This window comes from Vicugna pacos, chromosome 16 (assembly GCF_048564905.1).
Source record: "Vicugna pacos chromosome 16, VicPac4, whole genome shotgun sequence".
NCBI classification, from domain to species: Eukaryota; Metazoa; Chordata; class Mammalia; order Artiodactyla; family Camelidae; genus Vicugna; species Vicugna pacos.
In genome coordinates, this window is record NC_133002.1 from 35236074 (window position 1) to 35258340 (window position 22267).

The following is a 22267-nucleotide window of genomic DNA, read 5'->3' on the forward strand; positions in this document are numbered from 1 at the left end:
GTCATTTCTTATAAAAGCAGAAACAAGTCAGTGAAAGTTATGACCATTAGTATACTATCATTTGACAGAGTTTTGGAGATTTTTAGCTAATATAATGATGTATTTAAGTAACTGATATGAATATTAGAATTTAAAAATTATCTTATTTGCAAATATAACTGTGTTAAATTATTGAATATCTATAAATATGTTTGAAAATCATTGGCTTTCATATTTTCCCAAGATTGTCTGGGTCAGACTTACCCAGTCGGTCATTCTTTTCTTTAAGAATGAAGTCCTTATTTTTTCAAATTTTACTAAGTAGTCTCTCTTCTGGTAATGAAGTAGATACTGAATATATATTAAAAGGACATTCGTAGCCTTTGTGTTTAGCCTCATCAAACTTAAAAGTCATGCCAGTTATTATATTGTTAAGTAAAACATCTTCTTTTCTGAAATTGACACCATTCTAGAATAGTGGTTAAGTTACTATAATCATTGTAAGGCCTAACAACCTGAAAATCAGTGATTAAGGTCCTGGAGAGTGACGTTTATTTGGAGAAACACTAGAAGATGTTAACATTTTGAAGAGTGGAAAACAGGATCATAAGAAATGGTGACAAAAAGGCAAAGACTTATTCTCTTTTTATGTAAACAACTGTGTTAAATTTCATGGCATTTGATAGACTCATTAAATTTTTAATAATTTGTTAGCAATTTTATTACTTCAGATTTTACAAGTATTATACTCTCCTAAGCTTTAAACAAATAAGGTTTTTGGAGGAAGTCCTAATTTTTTAGTTGTTTAATTTATAAATGAGCTTATTATAGGTTTTAAATGGTTTACCACCCTAAGAATATAAATATTGCATACATTGGTTATTGAAATAAGGTATCTAATTTGAGGAAGTAATGTCAATCATGTGTGAAAATAGGTATAAAATCAGACATTCTAGCAATTAATTCCTCAATATGGTGTAAATGTGATAAATGAAATTACCATGAAGTCCTTTTTTCTCCTGTTCTTGCCCTAAAATTCTACTATATTAATAGCAAATACTTTTGTAATTAGTATTCTACAGTGTGACACTAATTAAACTTATTAGACATTTAAAAAAACTTTAACTTGTGTTTTGTTTGAATTTCAGGTAATAGCCCTTCCCAATACTTGTATTTTGTTTAGTATGCCACTTTTTGGAAGTAGTCACTGTCAATATCTTGTTATGGTTTGATGACCTGGGAGATTTAAAACCAAGTGAAAGTGTAAGCAGCCTTTCTTATTTAGTTATGAGTTTTAAATCCACTTTTATTCCAAATAAGAAAAGTTTAAAGTAGAGTTGCCATGGAACATGAGTTACAGAAAAGACGTCTGAACAGTTGACTTAGTGAAAACAGACTGGCCAATTCCACTTATGGAATTGTAACATAAAATTACATCAAACAGTTGTCTTTAAAGGGTTTTTTATAATCTAATAGATATTCCTTGTAAACTTTATTAATGTGAACATATCTGCTTTTAAAAAAATCAGTAATTTCCTAATGAAAATAGACATATATTTTGTATTATTTATAGTTAAATTTCTTAGTATCAATCATTTAGAATCCTTTCAGTTTCTTTTACTGTATTCATATTTACTGTCCCAGTGATCTGTCATTCTCTTCAGAAGAAAAAAGGTCTTTATTGTCCCCTTCAGACAAAATGTATAGTTTTTTAAAAGATTACTATCATGACCATCTGTTCAGTTGAGCTTCAATTGAGTTGTGTTGTTTTGTTATGTTTTCCCAGCATGATTTCTTTAAGCATGTGGCACTTTCTTTAGAGATGACTTTGCTGCAAAGGTCTGAAATTTTCACTTGAAGTTACTTTCAGAACCAGTTTGAGGCACATGAGAAAATCAGTTTAATTACTTCGTAGACACAATTAGTGTTTTGTCTAGAAACAGATTGCAGTTTGTCATCACATTTTGTAGACTTGAACTCTTCGTGATTTTCCAAAAAGCAAATTCAATTTTGGAAGGTAAAGATTTGACTTTGAGAACATCCAAAAGGATATGTCAGAGGGAAAGTCAAGAACATTTTGAACAATGTCAGTGTCATTGTTTTACAGCATTCCAAAATGACAGTTTGAAACATTAGAATATAAAAGTTTTGGTATGGTTGACTAATTACTTTATAGTCATACTGTGTCTTTGATTTGTTGGAATTCCATGCTCTAGATCCTTTTATAAGTAGGTACTTTAAAAGGATCAGTTACAAAGTTAACATTTTTCTGAGTTTTTTTGTGACTGGATTTGTAAAATGTAGAATGGGATTATTGTTTTGTCATGCACCTGAATTTAATAGATAACTACTAGATAACTACTAGATAATTGTGATTATCTTTTCTGTTGATGCTCAAACAACACAGGTTTGAGCTGCACAGGCCCACTTATACTCAGATATTTTTATAGTAAATAGTACAGTACCACACAATCCAAGATTGGTTGAATCTGGGAATGTGAAGGAACTGCAGATATACAGGGCCCAGTACGAGTTATAGGTGTATTAACTCGTATTGTTCAAGGGTCAGCTGTATATATACTCATAAAAACTCCCATTTTATCTAAATTGATTTTGCTCTTATATAACCATAGAATATGTATTCAGGTTGCATTTTTATTTACATTTAATAATTATTTATTAAATGTATTTCTTTAATATTATCAGATTTCAAATGACTGAGGTGACTATAAAAGTTTATTTTATGCCCTTTTGCTGATCAAATCATTGGTTATTCCTATAGTTCCTTAACCAAAGTATGGAATCAGTGTTCCATTTGGATTGAAAAATCTGTGTCTTGTCTTAATGATAGAATAATTGGCATGAAGTCATCCAAAAGGACCAATTTGTATAGCATAATTGGTAGAGAACATAAACTTTGGATTAAACAGACCTAAGTTTTTATCTCATTCTTGTTAGTAATTGTGTGACCTTGGGCAAGTTATTTAACTTTTCAGGCTCAGGTTCTTCATCTGGAAAAATGGAGACAGTACTTACTCCAACTAAATGTTTTCAAAGCACCAATGCACAGTAGCTTTTCAGGCATTTAATAATAAATGCTCATTTCTTTTCCTGCTTTTATCTTCATGTATTGGTAATTTGAGACTAAGTTAGTAAAATTAAAGTACTGTCTAAGCAGTCACCATAAAACATGACTTTAAGATTAACTTTAAGATCAGTCTGCCATTTACTTTAGTGAATACTATATTCTCTCCATTGCCAGGAGTATTTGAGAAAGGAAGGAATGATTTGAACATTGTAAATAGCCAGCTGAATTAGTGTCTTAAGGACATATTTTTGATAACTTGTACTTAACATCTTCATAAAAGTGTTTTCATTTATCTTTAATCACAGGTACAGGAACCTTAAAGATAGATTTTGTTGGGGAGCTGAATGACAAAATGAAAGGTTTCTATAGAAGTAAATATACTACCCCTTCTGGAGAGGTGCGCTATGCTGCTGTCACACAGTTTGAGGTATGTTATTCTCTAAAATATTATGATCTTAAATTAGACATTCTGACAAAGGTCTGTTCTATTATTTGTGTGATTATTTGAGGCTAGGCCATAATTATATTAATGATTTTGGAATTTTTATTTTATATTCAGCCAGTTATCTCAGTTATAGAAGGGAGAGAATTAGGGGTTTGGGCTAGGGAATGATTTTATTTATAGCAGCATTACTGTTAATTTAGTAGAAAAAGCCACAGGTGTCATCTCCCAAGAGGATAATACAAATTAAGAAAGGTACAAAGTATAAAAGCAATTCAGGTATTGACATTTTGTTACCTCTATGTATGTTATGCAGCTATTACAGAGATATATAGATATATATGGATCTATCTAGCTGGATATAATTTTGTTACCTGTGTGTGTGTGTGATTCCAGTGTTTATCTCTAGCCGTTTTGAGCACTTGTTCATCCTGGAGTAGTTAGCTGGAGTGTGTCTCCAAGTGATTTTTTTTTTAAGGGCGGATATGTGGGGAGTATACTTCTTGAGTCTTTTTGCACATCCAAAAATATGCCTTTATACATGACCAGTTTTTACTGAGCATATAATAAAGAACAGCCCTTGACATCCAGAAGTCCTAGCACTCACAGCTAGCCCATGTTATCTTCTTATTGGACATAAATAGTATCATAGAATACCAACATCAGACAAGGTTACTACTCCGAGACCATGATAAAGTGAAACAAAACAAGGGCACTTCATAATTTCATCCAAGCAAAAACAAGGTCACAAAAGGCAAACAACTCCCCCTTTTGGTTAAAATGAGTGACTGCTACTACTTTACCAATTGCAGTTTTAGGTTCACTGTAGTCTGCCCTGTCTATAGATAAGATTTATTGAGATACTTATAAAATTGCCTCCACTTTCTGACAGCACCCAACTTAGAGTGAATCTTTTTTTTTCCAGAGTGAATCTTTCCGGGGTCAGGTACAGCTCAGAGGTAGAGTGTGTGCTTAGCATGCACGAGGTCCTGGGTTCAATCCTCGGTACCTCTGTTAAAAGAACAACAGTTACCTCTCCCACCAAAAACAAACAAACAAACAAAAACAAACAGAGTGAATCTTTTCTTCCTTAAATTCTCCCCCAAATCATTCAGCCAAATCACATAATAGGTTCTTTCTTACACTCTTAAAGAGATACCCTGTGGTTCTGTTCCCTTTGATGTGAGTTTTCCCTTGCTAAAATGAGTAATAAGCCCAGCTTTTCAATGATAAGAGTGGTACAGTTGACTTATAATTTTTCTCTTTCAAAGGTGCCTAAATATCGAGTCATTCACGTTTCATTTTGTCAAGTGGGAGAAGTCAGACTAGAATGTTTCTTCTCCCTTTGTAGGGTAGCACATTTTAAAATTTTGCTTTATTTTCTTCCTGGTTGCTTGTTCAACAGTTTCTTTGTACATAAAAATTAAAAAATTTCACCAAGTGTTCTCTTTTCATTAACTTTTAGCAGTTGGTGAGCCCTGTTGATATTCAGATTTAGGTCTTCGGTGTAGCTGTATTTTCTTCTATTGCATCTTCATTGTGATTTCTGTTCTGATCTCTTCTTCAAGAACATCAGTTAGTAATAGGTTTAGCTCTAGTGTCTGTCCCCCAAATGTACCTTTAATTGCTTTTATCACTTTGTCCACTGGATATTTTAGAAACTTAAATCTTGTTATTTGTGTCATTCATTTAATTTCCTCTGGTATAAATTCATTTGTCCGCTGCTGCTGCTGCTCCTAATTTAAATTTTTCTGTGCTCCCATATTTTCCCTTATACTCTGCCTACTTTTCCAAATGTCTTATTTATTCTTTAACAGAATTAATAATTTATTTAATTATTTTGAGAGTGCAGTCAGCTGTCTAACATTTTTTCTTGGAGAAATCCTTTTTCAGAAGTACATGCCTCCTCTACTTCTTCATACTTTTTACTTCTTTTTAAGATACAGAATCTTGTCAGTGGTTCTATTTCTGTTTTTTTAAAGATTCTTTTATAACTGATATTCTGCTGCACTACTAAATTTTATTGTGCTTCAACAAGTTTGCTCTTTTTTTCTTTTTAAAGAAAGAATGAGGTCTCTTAAAATACGTAGGTCAAGTGGTGACAGTTTTATATGTAGTATATGGAAATGCCATTTAAACAAATGACCTGTTTGGAATTGATAGAGCATCTGTCTTTATTCCTATTGCTACCATTATGGATAAAGAACAAAGCATATCAAAGATTCTGAAAATATTTTCATTTTTATTTTTGAAATAAAAGCCAGAAAGGCAACCAGTCATATTTTCTCAACTCTGAATCCTTATAGTAGTATACTTGGTGACCTTCCTATGCTCTGTGTTGTATTAACATTATAAATGAAGCTATTTGCATTAAATTTGAAATATTGAAATGTTTCATTAAAAACAAAAATATAATTGTCAGTTATTCTAATACTATAGATTGTTAAGCTCTGTAGCAGACCTAGTTCCTGGATAATTGCTGATGTGGCAGTGAGAGTAAGCCTTGTGTTTTCTTTGTAGTCAGTGCCTAGCTTATTGCCTGGCACTGAGTAGAAAGTAAATATTTGAACAAGGGAATGAATGAATGATAGAAAGAAATGGATGCTACTTCATGAAATATTCTGGTAGGTTAATTCAGTGATACTCTGTATTTCTTATTCTTAAGGCTACTGATGCCCGGAGAGCTTTTCCTTGCTGGGATGAGCCTGCCATCAAAGCAACTTTTGATATCTCATTGGTTGTTCCTAAAGACAGAGTAGCTTTATCAAACATGGTATGTATGTGCTTGTGCATATATTTATATTTTGAATAAGCTTTAGTATATTTGGTTTGCTGATTAGATGGGATGGCATGAAACCACCCAGCACAGTGCTTGACACATAACAGGGACACAAATGCTAGTTTTCTCTATTCCATAAGCCCTCTTTTTCTTTATTGCCTTATTTGGGGAGTTTCTCTTCTCCTGGAAGAAATTCCTTGTAAACTGTATTAACAAGATTATCTACTTCCTTTAATTTGGAAACCTAAATAAGCAATGAATCTAACAAATATAACCTGAAAGAAAAAAAAATCTGATATTCTTATTAAACACCAAAAAATATAGCCACATAATGAAGTGAATTTAGGTTTTTGGCTGATTATATTATTGGAATATGCTCCCTTCACTGTTGTCGTTGATCCTCGTCCATAAGGGTAAACATTCACTACTTGACGTGTACTGTCTAAGACTGCCTTATTTAAGACATAAAGTGCCCTGTGGCCTATAATGAATCTAGGGAACTTGGAATGCCTGCTGTACCTGAAAATAACTGACTTTTGCCTCCTTTATTGGTGGAGAGAATTCCGTAGATTCGCTTCTTAAATATTCTTAGAGAGGAGGCTTATATTTCAAACTGAAATAAATGTTTGTTTACAATGTAGTATGAATGAGTTTATCAGATCAGTTCTTGGATAAGTCTCACTTGGAAGAAAGAACAGGGAGAACTTAAGGAAACTGAGAGCCTGAATAGGAAAAATAGGGAGAACACCAAAGGGAAATTAGGGACTCCAAAGGTAAAGCGGAGACTTTGTCATGAATTTGCTTAGAGCCAGCCTTGGTACAGAGAATGCTCTAAATCTAGAAATCTGTACCCTTTGAAGTGTCTGATTCCACGATTATATTTTATTTTCATTAATATTTGTTGTCTCCTATTCTTAGTTCACTTGAAGAGTACTGAGATCTTACTTAAAACATCCCAGTACCTGGCATATTAATAGGTATTCAGGAAAAGTTGCTTCTTTTCTCTTGTAAATCCTTGGTAGTTTTAACACTTTAGGCTCCAACTTCTTAGTGTGAATGCTTTATCAGATCACTTTCCTTCTTAATAGTTAAGGTCTTGACTACAAAAAAGCACTGGATGAATTGGGATAGAGAAGTAAGCAATGCTGGAAAGGGGGTAGGAAAGGCAACAAAGCCTACAGTTTTTGGCTAATGATTGCTCTAAGGTGTTTAATGTCAGTGTGTTTAAATTTTTTCTTTTCTTTTCTTTTCTTTTTTAAGAATGTAATTGAGCGAAAACCATACCCTGATGATGAAAATGTAGTGGAAGTGAAGTTTGCTCGCACACCTGTCATGTCTACATATCTGGTGGCATTTGTTGTGGGTGAATATGACTTTGTAGAAACAAGGTCAAAAGATGGTGTGTGTGTCCGTGTTTACACCCCTGTTGGCAAAGCAGAGCAAGGAAAATTTGCGTTAGAGGTAAATGTACTTGAAGAGGATTGTTCCAACAGTCCATAACTTCAGGTTGGGGAATTTACATTTCTGATCAATTATTAGTGCAATTATTATAATTTAATCTGAAATTTGTTATGCTACCTTTGATTTTACTTTTAGTAGAATCTTGGAACTTTGGTGTTGTATTAATATTTTACAAGATAGTGATTCAGAAAATACTAGAGTAGAATTTGTTTATCCAGAGAGTAGGTGGGAAAATATGTGATTATACTTTTCATACTGAGTTATAAATGGATTAAGGTTTGGCTGACGTATATAAAGCTTAGGACTAAGGCAGTCTTTGGAAATGGGGCTCCCCAGGATTGATTTCTAGTAACTTGAGATATTTGGCTTGCAACGGATTCCTTTGTGGATTTCTATATGAATTGGTAAAATATTTATCAGATGGTTCTTTTCTTTATGCTTTTATAGGTTGCTGCTAAAACCCTGCCTTTTTATAAGGACTACTTCAATGTTCCTTATCCTCTACCTAAAATTGATCTCATTGCTATTGCAGACTTTGCAGCTGGTAAAGTAAATTTCATTTTATTGATGAACTGTAATAACTTTTTTGAATTTTATGATTTTGAAGAAGATATATTTATACATATCAATAAATGTTTATATTTATTTTATGAAGGTGCCATGGAGAACTGGGGCCTTGTTACTTATAGGTATGTTAATGATCTATTACCCTGCCTTACCTTTTTAATCACTGATTTCATGAGAGCTTCATTCCTAAGTACAGTTGAGTAGCTTCTGCTTTATGATCTGCCATAAATTTTAGTACCTCCTCCCACTTCCATGAACATTTTAGGAATGCAGATGGACACCCTCTGTTGCTACTGTCGGAGAGTGTAAGATTTTAAAGTGAGCATCTGGCATTAGTAACATTTGTAGATGTATTTTTGGCTGTTTCTCATTTCAGTGCCTTCTCTTCCTCCCAGTAGTTCCATAGTTCCATATCCAGCTTGAAGAACCTTCCCTGATTTAATAATCTTTTAGCCAAGTTTTTACATGTCTTTCATCACAATACAAACATGTGGGTTGTATAATTTTAAAAGCAGCATCTATAAACAAGTTTTTGCCTTCTACTTTCAATTGACTTCTTCAATGAGTCAAGTTTTGGACAGCATGCTCAGTGTTCTATTGGGGACTGTGGAATGCATCTTTCCCCCATTTGCTGCTCCCTTTCTTTTAATGGAAAGACTGTCTTCTCTGTCTTGCACAATAATCCCTAATTCCTTAGAAAAAAATTTTTCTAAAATTTCAGACAGCTATAAACAAACTGATACTTAAACTTATGTCGCATCTTTGGTCTTCTGTTGTATGAATTCTGTTGGAGTAGTCTTTAATCTTCTTGGAACTTTTCTATCCTGTGTACCCTAAGGAAATGTTTTCTTGACATCCCTAAAGCCTAACTTGACCATCTTATTTACTGTTTATCCTCACTTATGCATGCCTGCTTTTATTGCAACACTTTTATTAAAAAAAATTTTTTTTTAAACACAGGGAGACTGCATTGCTTATTGATCCAAAAAACTCCTGTTCTTCATCACGCCAGTGGGTTGCTCTGGTTGTGGGACATGAACTCGCCCATCAATGGTTTGGAAATCTTGTTACTATGGTATTTAATATTTTTAAGTGCTCAAATATATTTATCTTCATCTTGCTGCACCATATTTTGGCTACATAGTATTTCAGGTTTGGCTGGAACAGTGTGCCAAAAAAGTAATTTTTTGATGGAAAAACTTTATTTTAAAAGGTCCACTTTGAAAAGTGTTTATCAGAATATCCATGTTGATCAAGAGCATGTAGACAGTCTTTAGTCAACAGAAAATACTTCCTACACTGTTTTAAATACTTCTGCAAATGGGGGAAGTCATGATACTAATTTGGGTAAAAGAAAGAGATTTCGCTTGGGTAGAGAGATTCCATGCAGTTGGATTCTGGGCTAACTGTAGTTTCTTGGATCATATATATTATGTGGTTCACCGGCTGTAAAGTAACCTGATAAATAACAAACTATTTTTGATTAGGTAAAGATGTGTTAGGGGTCATTTTCTTCATTGCCTAAAGTGTTAAGTTGAAATTTGACAGAAATAAAAGCAAAGAAACTACTGAATAACTGTGAAGTGTATTGAAATTTCTAATTGTCCTTTTGAAGTCCTTGTTTACTGTAGTGTTTGCAGTGTCCTCTAGTCTTGACCTTTCCCTCTTACTCTAAATAAGTACTATCTATAGCAGCCAACTATGTTAGAGCACAGGGTTTAAAAGTGAACTAGAAATACCTCTACAAAGAACTGGAGATTCTAGAGCCAGCCAAATTCCCTGATGGCATTCCCCAAAGAGCAGAGCCCAACTTGGATGTTACTTTAGTCTTGCATATCACAGAAATAAAAAAGTAAAACATTTAGCAACTATTACACGTCTGAGAGAGTTTCTAGAGAAAAATTAGCCCTTGAACATAAATCCTTTACTTTTTGCTTTAGATGTTTAAATTTTACTTAGGGGTAAAAAAAAATTTTAATGTAATTCTATGTGGAATTAAGTATACTAGTACCAGTATTCAAATGTGTACAGAAATGTTTTTTTCTCCTAATGCAGCAAGTTTGTTGCTACCAATTTTTTAACTAGCAATAAATTTTAGTAGGGGAAATAGGCACATTCTCATTTTGCTTTTAAATAACTTTTTACTGGATTTGAGTAACCTGTAGTTATTAGGTGTCAGTTGTTTCTTTAACTGAAATTCAAGGGCTTAGAGATAGGTAGAAAATAACTAGCTTTGTACCACCTTATCCTAGTGGAGGCTGTTAGTTAAGTAAGTGCACATAGACAAATAGCCATTTATCATTTAATACTGAAAATATTTGATTCTCTAAGAACTTGAAAATACCCTTTTGTTTTTCACCATTGCATTAATCCTTTAGCATCTATCTGAAATTTATAAAGTATTACTTTCTATTCATAAGAGATTTAATCAACTTTAATGAAAATTAGATTGAAATCTCTTTCAAAAAAGTTGATTTCTTTTTTAAAAAGTTGATTTTATTTGTGGCCCATTATATTCTTTGTCACTCCTCTATTAATTCTTATTAACAAGTGAGAATTTTCTATTCCATAAATGTTTAAACACCATTCATTACTGAACTACTTACTGCCATGACATTTCTGTTAATTTTACATAATCCTTATATAAGCAGAACTGCTTTTCTGTTTATCTAGAAAATTTAACTTGTCAGTCAACAATGATTTTTCCCAGTCATGGAAATAGTTTCAAGTTTTCCTTGTTTGGTCCTGGTAGCTTTCTAGTGTTTTTTTTTTTTTTTTTTTAAGGGAAATCTTTATTGAACTAAATTTTATATGACAGTGTAGGCTCTTGCCTACATTTATCCACTCTCTTCTCCTTTTCCATACTGGGGTGTTTTTCATCCCCCTACTTCTTCCTCCTTTTCTACCTTTAGTACTAAAAAGTTACTTAGCAATGGTGATAATGCTAGTGTCACCAGTTGGCCTTTGTTGGCATCTCTTTTATTCAGAGATGTGAGTTATTTACTCAGTGTTCGGAACTGAATTTTAGTTCATTAAGAGTTTTAGCGTATAGTGGAAGGGACATACAAGTTTTTCAAATTAGTGTAATGACAAGTGTTTTGTTTTCTTTACGTATTTCCATCTTTTGTCTTTAGGAATGGTGGACTCATCTTTGGTTAAACGAAGGCTTTGCATCATGGATTGAATATCTGTGTGTAGACCACTGCTTCCCAGAGTATGATATCTGGACTCAGTTTGTTTCTGCTGATTACACCCGTGCCCAGGAGCTTGACGCCTTAGATAACAGCCATCCTATTGAAGTGAGACTTAATTTTCATTCATTGGCCTTTTCTCTCATTTTCAATGAAATAAGTAATTTTTTTCTTCAAATACTTTTTCTTACATTGAAGTATAGTTGATTTACAATATTGTATTAGTTTTAGGTGTACAGCAAAGGAAATAACTAATTTTTTATAGAGATACTTAGGACTCTGAAAAGAAAATTGCATGGGTGATGTCATTTGCTTTTATAGTTCATATTTCTGTTCTTGAAAATCTAGCAAGACTAAGTTCTAATTATGTTTCTTTTAAAACATCTGTGATCTTTGTAGAAGCAAAAGCATTCACTAAATAGATTTTTATTGAATAGTATGGGAGAACCATGTCTGTTGGGTAATAAATATTATGATTCTATTTGTTTCAAAGAAAATTCTGAACGTACTCTTTTATTGTCATTGTCTGTTTCTGTATATACTTTAATTGTTTTGACTTAGCCTATCCTTATCTCAGCTACTTTATATGTATAAATTTTGCCTTCAAAGAACTAGACTTATAGTCTATTTTGACATATTTAACCAGGGTCCTATATAATTGTAAGCCATTACAATTAAGGCAAGAAGTCAAATGTAAGTCAAATGTTTTTCATCTCTCCCTTCCTCACCCTCACCTCCCTATCCCCAAACAGATCGATAGTGACTTGCGTCCCAGCAAAGCAGAGTGAAGACTGGAACCCAAGCCCTAAGAAATGATGGGCATCATGTTATATATTCTGTTTTATTAGTGTTAGTTATTACACCCTTTTTAATGATCATCATTATACATTATGAGTCACCTAAAGGCAGAAAGTATCTTATGAGTTAGAAGGGTTTTCCTAGAAAGCTTTTTATGTAATTCAGTATTACAGGCTGTCTGCTTCCTGTCATAACCCTGAATCACACTGTCTGCCAGGTCAGTGTGGGCCATCCGTCTGAAGTTGATGAGATATTTGACGCTATATCATATAGCAAAGGTGCATCTGTCATCCGAATGCTACATGACTACATTGGGGATAAGGTAAAAAGAAGCAATTTTTAAAATCTAGAGTTTTGCATGAAGAAAAAGTTTGATTTTATTCAGATTAAGTTCCTAAGTAGCTTTTTTAGAATCTTGAAGGATATTACTCTGGTTTGTCTTTATTTATTTTTATGTTAACTGTTGTGGTCTCTTAGATGAATGATCTTGCAAACATGTTTAGGGGTTCGTAGAAGTCTGGTATAAAACTTAAAAGCAAAAGTAGAAGGCAAAAGTATGCATTCTTAAACAAAAGGCAGCAGACATTAGAGGAATATATGTATTTTAGTAAGTCTAACACACAAGTAATTTGAGTAAATTAGTTTTTGAGTACTAATATGCAAATAACCTCTAATTCTGAGTTTTGACTATCCTGGATTTTAAAACTTGTGTTTTCTCAGGACTTTAAGAAAGGAATGAACATGTATTTAACCAAGTTCCAACAAAAGAATGCTGCCACAGGTAATCTTTAATAGCTTGAGATAGAAATGGAAAGTGTTGGCATACTATCCAGAGTGTGACATTTTATTTTTCTCAAAATATTTAATTTTCCATGTGATGGATAGGAAATAAAGCGACTTATCTGAAGACATGTGTTATGTCATAGATCAACATAATCAGGACCCATTATCCTTTTGGTTGTTCTCCAGTAGTCTCCTTGCCACAGCTCAATGTTTTGCCACTTTAAAGCGTCTGAATAGTTCTGTTTACCTTATCAGAGCTTGTTCTTTTTGGTGATTTGTGGTTTTATTGCCCTCAATTGACCATTGGCTATTAAAATAGCTGCCAATGAACCATTTTTAGGAGTGAACTTGTGGAACTATCGATTTTCAATGAAGTAAATTCTTAAGATTTTATGATGGTGTCTAATTTGTTGGATATCAGAGTCAAATGGAAGAATAAAGGTGTAACAGTTGATTAAATATGAAGTTAAGTTCTTTAGTGAACAAGAATAATTTAAAAAACAAAAAGATTTGTGTGATGTCATTAGTGTCTAATAGAATGATAAAAGTTCAGAGAGGTTTGGCCGTTGGCTTGTCCTTAGGTTTGTGACCTGTGTGTTAAAAATACAGTTATTTGCCTCTCTGTTCAGGACATGATTTTTAGCCTTGACTCCTCTTGCCACCCCTTGTAAATTTCCATCTTAGATTGTAAAATAGAGATGCTTTCTGTTCCTTAAAGCAGGGCTACAGAAAAATGTACCCTTACAAGCTTTATGAGACTTTGGCATGCATGTATATAATACATGAGGAAAGAACCTTGTGCTTCTTTAATGTACAACTAATCACCTGAGGTCTATTAAAATGTTTCTAATTCAGTAGGTGTGGGGTGGGGCACAAGAGTCTGTAGTTCTAATAAACTCCCAGGTGAAGCCAGTGCTACTGATTCATGGGCCATACTTTAGCCTACCAAAGGGTAACTGGTACAGAATATATACCGTGTAACTGTTTTTTGGTTTGTTTTTGTTATTTGTGAAAGACAGCTGGCAGTTAAATACATTTCAGTTGCCATGCATGGTTTTTATCCTCTTGCGGTAGTTTTAGTGCCCTCTGTTGGTTCTCTTGCCCCTCCGTCAATTCATGCCTTCATGATCTCTCCACTGGAATTCTACAGTTGTCTTCTGAGTCCCTACTTGCCTTGTCCCACTCTATTCAGTTTCATCTCTCACTCTGAGGCTAGGTAGGGTTATCTTTCTAAAATGAATATCTAATTGCAACACCCTATTGATTAAAAACACTTGAGATGCCACATTCCCTTCACAATAAAGTCTGTACATCTTTGTAAGGCATACAGTCTTAAACACGTCAGCCCCTGCCTACATTGTTAGCCTCGTTGCCTGTTATTCCGACATATGTGCCTTTGTCTTCAGCTAATTGAACATATTGCTGTTGTTGATATTCTCTGCCTTTTACACTTTCCTCTTTGTACATCGACTACTTATGGTCTACCTGGAGTGCCTTTTTCCCCTCTGTCTGTCTAATGAATAACTCTTCCTCCAGATGCAGACCAAAAACCAACTCTTGTGAAGCCTTTATTCTTTGGATTTTCCTTTAAGTGCTTTTCATCTGTTCATGCCCCCATTATAGTATGTACCACGTTGTACTGTTGTTTTGCTTATTCTATCACCAGAGCTGTTTGACCATATGGGTTTTACGTCAGCCTCATCAGGATTGAGTATTTTTTAACTTTTGTTATTTGAATGGGTATAATAGTTTTAAATTTGTGAATGATTGTTTAGTAATGATCTTGACTATGTTTCCATTTGTTTGTGTTTTGTTTCAGCTCACCTGTTTGTCTTTTGCTTATTGTAACTTTAAAAAAATAAATAAATTGGGACAATTAAGAACATCTTAGAACATAAGATCAGTTTTTGTAATAGAGTTCACTTAATGGGGAGGCAAGGGGGACATTAATTTGGCCCACTGATTCCTGAACCTGAAAGAACCACAGAATTGGTCAATGATGCAATGGCAAGATTTATATAAAATTTCTGGTTTGTTTTGGAAAATGAAAATGTAAACATTTTAGATTTTCATTGTTTGTATTTATCTTCTAGAGGATCTCTGGGAAAGTTTAGAAAATACTAGTGGTAAACCTATAGCAGCTGTGATGAATACATGGACCAAACAAATGGGATTCCCTCTCATTTATGTGGAAGCAGAACAGGTAAACTTATAGAAAGCCCTTCAGTTTGTCTGATATTATATTATATAAAATTTTAGTAAGTGTTACCAAATTTGCTTTTCTGTACTCTAAGTATTCTAGGTAAGATTTAAACCCTTATGCTCTTTTCTCAGTGATTGATTTTCTCTATACTAACCAGTTTGCCCCCCACATCATTAAAATTATACGTGCTTATGGTAAAAAAAAACAAAATATTGTCTGCTCTTACTGTCCCCAAGGAAAACACTGTAAACTTGTTGATATACTTCTAAAATCACCAAGCGAGGTTTCTTCTGGGAACCTGAGGTTGGTTTAATATTAAAACAACAATCCATGTTATTGGGTCATAATCACTGCATTAACAGAATCAAGTTAGAAGAACCTCATAATCACCTCAGTAGATACAGAAAAAGGATTTATTTAAATTCAACATCCATTTATAATACCATTCTTTAAAATTAGTTTTTAAAGTTGTTTGGGTGGCAGTGTGATTTTGCTTAGAATTGTTAAGAGTTGAACTGTTAATCTGAATTCAGAGAGATGTAGTTCAAAATGAGTTGTCCTCCAGCAGGACTGAAAATTACACATCAGCTTATAAGGCATACCAGAAAGTTTGTCTTAACTTAGTTTAATTGTATGAAATTTTGAAATTATTCTTTTAAATTGCTATGGTTTTATGAGCTGCATAGGAAATTATTACCATTCACTTTTAGGGAGGAGGATTCATAATTCTTTTTTGGGGGTATGTGTTTGTTCTTGTGGTTCTGCATTGTCCATAAAGCTAACTATGTCTTACAAAGACTTATCACAATGTGGCAATCTAATTTAAGTTAGTAAATTTGCTTTTCTCTACTTTAAGAATTCTAGGTGGGTGGGTATAGCTCAAGTGGTAGAGTGCATGCTTAGCATATGTAAGGTCCTGGGTTCAATCCCTAGGATCTCCTCTAAAAATAAATAAATAAGTAAACCTAATCCCCCCCCCCCAAAAAAGAAAAGAAAAATAATTTTTAAAAATAAAATAAAATAATTTAAAAAGAAAGAATTCTAGGTGACATTTAAACCAACCCTTGTACTCTCAAAATGCACCCAAATTTACATGGTACATTACAGTGCTTGCAAGTTAACTTATTAGACCCACATCTTAACATTAAACATGATTGTATTTTTAAGATTAAAAATAATTTTTTTTAATAAAGCATACACATTGAAGGACCTCTACATGCATTTGAAAAGGCAATTTAAGGAACACAATTAATCATATTTGATGGAAAAGGATATCTAAAACTTTAGTGACCTATCATTATGACCATTCTCTTTCTTTCTAGTCTTCTTTCTCCATTTTGGACTAGTCTTTTATAGGAGATAACTGACCAAACTTGACATTGACACTCTATGTAGGCTGACAGGTGGTTTTTATCTTACCTGAATGAAGAATAATATACAAAGATGATTGTTGCTTTCACTTCTGGGGATTTCTATCCCTCAAAAACTATCAATACCTCAAAATTTAAAACAATTTAATGATTATACATAAAGCAGACTATTAGGCCATAATTTTTTCAAGTAGAGCATACTTTTAAGAGCGTAAGTTAATCAGAAGAGAGAATACTAATACCCCCTTCCTCCCAATGTTATTGAGACTCAGTTAACTTTTCCATAAAGTTAACTTTCAAGGTCTTACTCTCTTTGCATTGTTTTTTGTCTACAAGCATAGCCAAACTCATCCTCCATTTTAACATTACAATAAAAAGCTGGTCTACAACTCAATTCTTTTACAAGGTCTGCAACATCATATCTTGATTATTACCTGTTTCTCACTTTATATTCCCTAAATTTAAATATTTTTGCTTTATTTCTGAATCAATTTAAAAGTCACCTAATAACTTTTTCAGGGAAATTTATATGATAAATAACAGTCAGTGATGTAGTATTAATTCATTTCTAGTTTCTTATGACATCAAAGTGGCCATTGCTTCCTCACTCAGTTTTTAGTTTTTCAATTCTGTCTCTTATAGTCAGTTTATCCATAAAAGTTATTGGCCTAATTTTACATTTGATTTAGGTGATCTTAAATCTTTTATATCTTGTGTTATTTAAAATGTTCTAGGGCATAGTAACAAATGATAAATGAATGATTGCATATTATTGAAGTATTTGAAAAAATACATACTTTGTTGCTTCTGGCTTTTTAGTTTTTTGCAGTTTCCCCCCACTTTTTTGTGTGTTTCATTGCAAAGTTCATCCTTTGAGACAAGGTGTGTGCTGCTTTCATGTTTGTCAATCATTCTAAAAATGACTTTGAATTCTGAATGTAGAATTTTGAATTCTGAATATTGAGTCCACATGCTAATTAATGTTGCCACTTTTTGGAAGTGGAAGAGACTAAAGACATCTATAATGGTTCCTCTATAATGGTTAAAATAACTATTTTTCTCTTTTAAAAACTTTAATACTTTAAAGTTCTTATCTGGGAACACATCTCATCTCACGGGCAATATTACATAGATCCTAGCCTTTTATTTAGGGTATTGTTGTTTTGAGGCCTTAATGAGAAATAATGACTTTTCTCCCATTCTGTAGTATCATCGTCTTTATCACCATTGCATTTTGTATATTCATGAGCCATTTGGCTGTACTGGTTTCACCTCTACTTTGTCACAGAAAAGTTGTCCCATCCAAAAAAAAACTATTGCTACTACTATAGCCTTTGTTTTGTTTTGCTTCTTTAGGTAGAAGATGACAGATTACTGAGGTTGTCTCAAAGGAAGTTCTGTGCCAGTGGACCATATGTTGGTAAGCAAATGGGTGTAAGTGGGAGCTGACGAGTAAATTAGTTGGAACCAATAGCGTTCCAACTAATAAATAATTATCCATTTTAAAATATTTTAATAGAATTAAATAAAAACAAGGAAGTGGTAATAGAATAAAAGTGAAATCTAGGAAACCAAAAAAGGAGATTCATGGGGTATTTGTAGTACTGACATATTCTTAGATTTTTGAAATTCCATGTCTCTGCTATTGGAGATTATAATGAATCAAGAAGGATAGGAACACCCAATAAGTAATGTCTCTAGCCTTAATCCCTAAAAGAAGATTCGGTATGCATTTGTGTATTAAGTCTTATGCACTTCTATACTAAGTACATTTGATGCACTTGTGTACCAAGTGTATACATAGTGGCTTTTTTTTTTTTAATTCTCAGGCTAAGTAAAGAGGTAAACAATAAAGCCCAATGATTAGATTTATTATGTACCAGTCATTGTGCTAAGTACTATAACTGACCCTTATTTTATACTCTTAGCACCCCTATTAGGTAGGTAGTGTTATTTCCATTTTACAAATGGGGGAGATAAGGCATAGCTAGGCTAGTTAAATTGACCAAGATCACCTATACAATAAGTTAAAGAGTAGAAATTCAAACAAAATGATTGAATTACGTTTATACCCTTAACTACCACTCAACTCTGCTTTCTCAAATATTTCTACATGACATTAATTAAAGATTAATTGAAAAAATCAAGAAATAAGATGTTTTGCTCCATCTTTCTCAATTCCTTTAAAATAGTAGTTCTCAGCAGGGGGAGGGGCATATCAGAATCACCAATGCCTTTTCATGTTCCATCCACCAAAGTGTGATGCACTCTGCTAGGTTTAAGAGGTAAGGCCTTCCCCTCTTAGCCTGCCTTAGCATTAAGAATTACTTTTTTAATAAATATATCTGACAAGTCAGATGACAGGTTTGTTATCTAAGTGGTGTCACAGTTGCTGTTTTCCACATATACCTGCAATCTGTACTGTGGGACTGACAGGTTTTACAGGTATTTCTAATACTCTGTGACCAGTATAGGCAGTATTAAAACCTGAAATATCCCAGTGTCAGGGGGAAATTTCCATTTGTGGTTTAGCCTGGTAGCATAAAGCTATATTATTAAGACAGGTCGGTTAATGTACTAGGCAATGACTCACTTTTGTTTGGCATCTTAATGCAAAATCTATTTTGCTGTCTGATACTTAAGAGAGTGTGTGTATTTGCCTTACAAAAGCTTTGGCTTTTAGAGATGCCTCCTTGGTGATGGAATCCAACAGCTCCCAAGGTGTATCCTGTCTAAATCAACCCTTCAGTGTTTTAGCAGTGTATATACCTGTTAAGGACTATAGCTCAGAATTTGTTTTTAAGTGCTATGTGAGAGCTTTCACCTACTTTGAATTTCTTTTAAAAGTAAAATCAGTATCTCTATTGCGATTCTACAAGTAAATAAACTTTTTTATAGGTTATTGTGATTTTGTTAGTAAATTCTCTCTTTCTTATTATTATCCAGGTTATCTGGAACAGTTCATATGCCATTAAAAATGAACTATTGGCTTAGCAGTTAGACTCAAGCCCATGCATAGGACACCATTCCTCTCTCTTTACCTTACCTTCCATTTCTTCCAATGAGAAGTTACTTTTCAAGTTTTGTATTTGTTTTCTTGCTTAAGGAGAAGACTGTCCCCAGTGGATGGTTCCTATCACAATCTCTACTAGTGAAGATCCCAACCATGCCAAACTGAAAATTCTAATGGACAAACCAGAGATGAGTGTGGTTTTGAAAGATGTCAAACCAGACCAGTGGGTGAAGGTGAGTCCAGAAATGCATGGCCATTTTTATTTTACATAAATTGATTTTTTTTATTTCCTTTATGCATTTTATGACTGGCTCTAAATTCTCCTGCTTCAATTAGGGCTAGGACTTGCAAAGAAAAAAACATTTCTAAACTTTCTTGTGTGAAATTTAGGGCCAATTTTCAAATAGTATTGTCTAGATATTTGCCTTTATGTCAGGTAAGGGAGTAGTCAATGAGCAGTTACAAAGGGATAGGATTAAAGAGGGAAAAAATAGTCTATGGGTAAAGTCACATTAACCAAAACATTTGTAGTCTTAAAACTTCAAACTGCCCTGTTGTCATTATGAAATGACATGTTAACTTCAATGATGTCATCATGTGTGTACAACTATAATCAGATGAGGTCAGGTGTAAAATAATCAGTTTGTGTCCCTGAATTATGAAATTCTTTTGGCTGGTGTTTTAAAGCGATTTTACACACAAAAAAACCAGTGGGTAAATATTATTTTTCATTATTCTGTACTCCACCTTTCTTAATGAAAGTATCTACTACAAACGTTTCTCTCAATTATAGGTTCCTAATAGGAATTATACATTGTCTCAGACTTCTACGCTTGCAAAACCATTTCTCTCTCTGTTTTCATTTTTTGAATATATTTTTAAAATATTCTTAGTGGAATATTATATTACCATTTGAAATTATAACCTGGAGCATATGTAGCAATATGAAATTTTTCTTATAAGGAAAAAGTACACTATGATTGCAATTAGGTAAATAAAGGTGTTATTCCTATAGTAAAAGATAAAGGGAATCAATGAAATAATTATTGTATTAGAAATGTGAAGTTATTTTTAAATATATAAAAATAGTAAAATATTTATATCTCAGACTGTCATTTTGTCATTAAAATATTTTATATATAAACATTACCAAAAATATTTTTTTGACTGTTGGTAAATAGCCTCAAATAGTGATAGTGATTACCTCTCTCCAAAAAGCATATGGAATTGCCTTTTAAGTCCATGTAATTTTAAAATATAGGACCTGACAATTGTTACTCTGTTGAGACTCTGGGCTCAATAGATCAGTGTCTGTAAGGGTTTATTGTCCAAGTGTTTTTATATATAGTAAATATTTTCCATAAACTTAAAACTATCTACTGAGATTAGAAATAGAAGCTTACCCACATTATTTCCCCTCTCTGCCATGTTCTTTCTACTGGCGCTCGCTTTTGCTCCCACTGTGTCAAGTTTCTATTTTCTTTTGCTTCTGTGTTCATCTTTGACAGCTGATTTCTATGTGTATATATTGTTTCATTTTAATCCCTGTCTGTTAGCATGCATGATCTTTGTTATTCTTCATCCAGATATACTAAAACTAGTGCTTTCGTACCTACAAAGATTGATTTAAAAAAATAAATTCAACTGTTTAATAATACCTATTGGATATCTTTTTAGTTAAACCTGGGAACAGTTGGGTTTTATCGGACCCAATACAGTTCAGCCATGCTGGAAAGTTTATTACCAGGCATTCGTGACCTTTCTCTGCCCCCTGTGGATCGACTTGGATTACAAAATGACCTCTTCTCCTTGGTGAGCCTCTCTCAAGTAGTATGATAGATTTTGTTGATTAAAGGATTCTGTTTTTCCTGGAGTGTCTGACTGAAATATAATTAGGAGAATACAGTTTTTCCTGCAGGTTAAATGCCTTTGGGAGTAGAGCTAATGACTATTAATTAACATGACAAAATTGAACCTATATAATTTACCAGAAACAAATCCCACTTCACTATTCCTACACTTTTTTTTTGGCATCTATACTTAACTACCCTTTGTAAGACAAAAATTCTTTTCAATAGAAATGGATATGAACCTTGAAGAAATTTCTCTACTGATGTGGTTTTTTAAAATAATTTAGAGTGATTTACATTTTTTCTAAAATAGTGGTTGTACTTCGCTGGGAAAGTCTAGAATTTTTTGCCTTTCATTACTACTCAGATTATAATAGCTCATTAGCTTTAGAGTTATATTTATATTTGGCTTTGTTCCAGAAAAAATTTAAAGGAGCAATTACTAGTATTATCTTTATGACTCCAAAACATAGGTTAGATAATTTCTAGATATCTTTGTGATAAAATTGTCAGACTCCTCCTAGTGTTTCTTTAATTGGACTTCAAATTTTCATTCCCCTCTGCAGTAACTGGTTTTGGATTCCTCCTTTGCATAAACACAGATTAGCACTGATGCACAAAACCTCACATCTGCTGATCTCATTGCTGAGAGTGGTGTGTTTGGACCCAGGAGAGTGGTGTGTTTGGACAGTTGGCTGCTGTAACAGAAGTTCTTTTTCCTAACTCTGTTAGTTAATTCTGAA

The 22267-nt window shown here is 33.2% G+C and overlaps 1 protein-coding gene across 4 annotated transcripts in view; it reads left to right on the top strand.

Moving 5' to 3' along the window:
* NPEPPS (aminopeptidase puromycin sensitive) overlaps nt 1–22267 on the top strand; it is a 92068-nt gene that overhangs the window by 56840 nt on the left and 12961 nt on the right. For 3 of the 4 annotated variants that reach the window (XM_072938852.1, XM_072938851.1, XM_006214219.3), the window contains 13 exons: nt 3373–3494; nt 6175–6282; nt 7549–7749; nt 8197–8293; nt 8405–8438; nt 9277–9391; nt 11451–11615; nt 12523–12627; nt 13026–13086; nt 15182–15291; nt 18018–18081; nt 19768–19907; nt 21352–21486. In XM_072938852.1, coding sequence (XP_072794953.1) covers nt 3373–3494; nt 6175–6282; nt 7549–7749; nt 8197–8293; nt 8405–8438; nt 9277–9391; nt 11451–11615; nt 12523–12627; nt 13026–13086; nt 15182–15291; nt 18018–18081; nt 19768–19907; nt 21352–21486 — 1457 coding nt within the window. Of the gene's footprint in view, nt 1–1172; nt 1243–3372; nt 3495–6174; nt 6283–7548; nt 7750–8196; nt 8294–8404; nt 8439–9276; nt 9392–11450; nt 11616–12522; nt 12628–13025; nt 13087–15181; nt 15292–18017; nt 18082–19767; nt 19908–21351; nt 21487–22267 lie in introns of those variants that run through there. The other variant, XM_031686077.2, reaches the window with a different exon arrangement.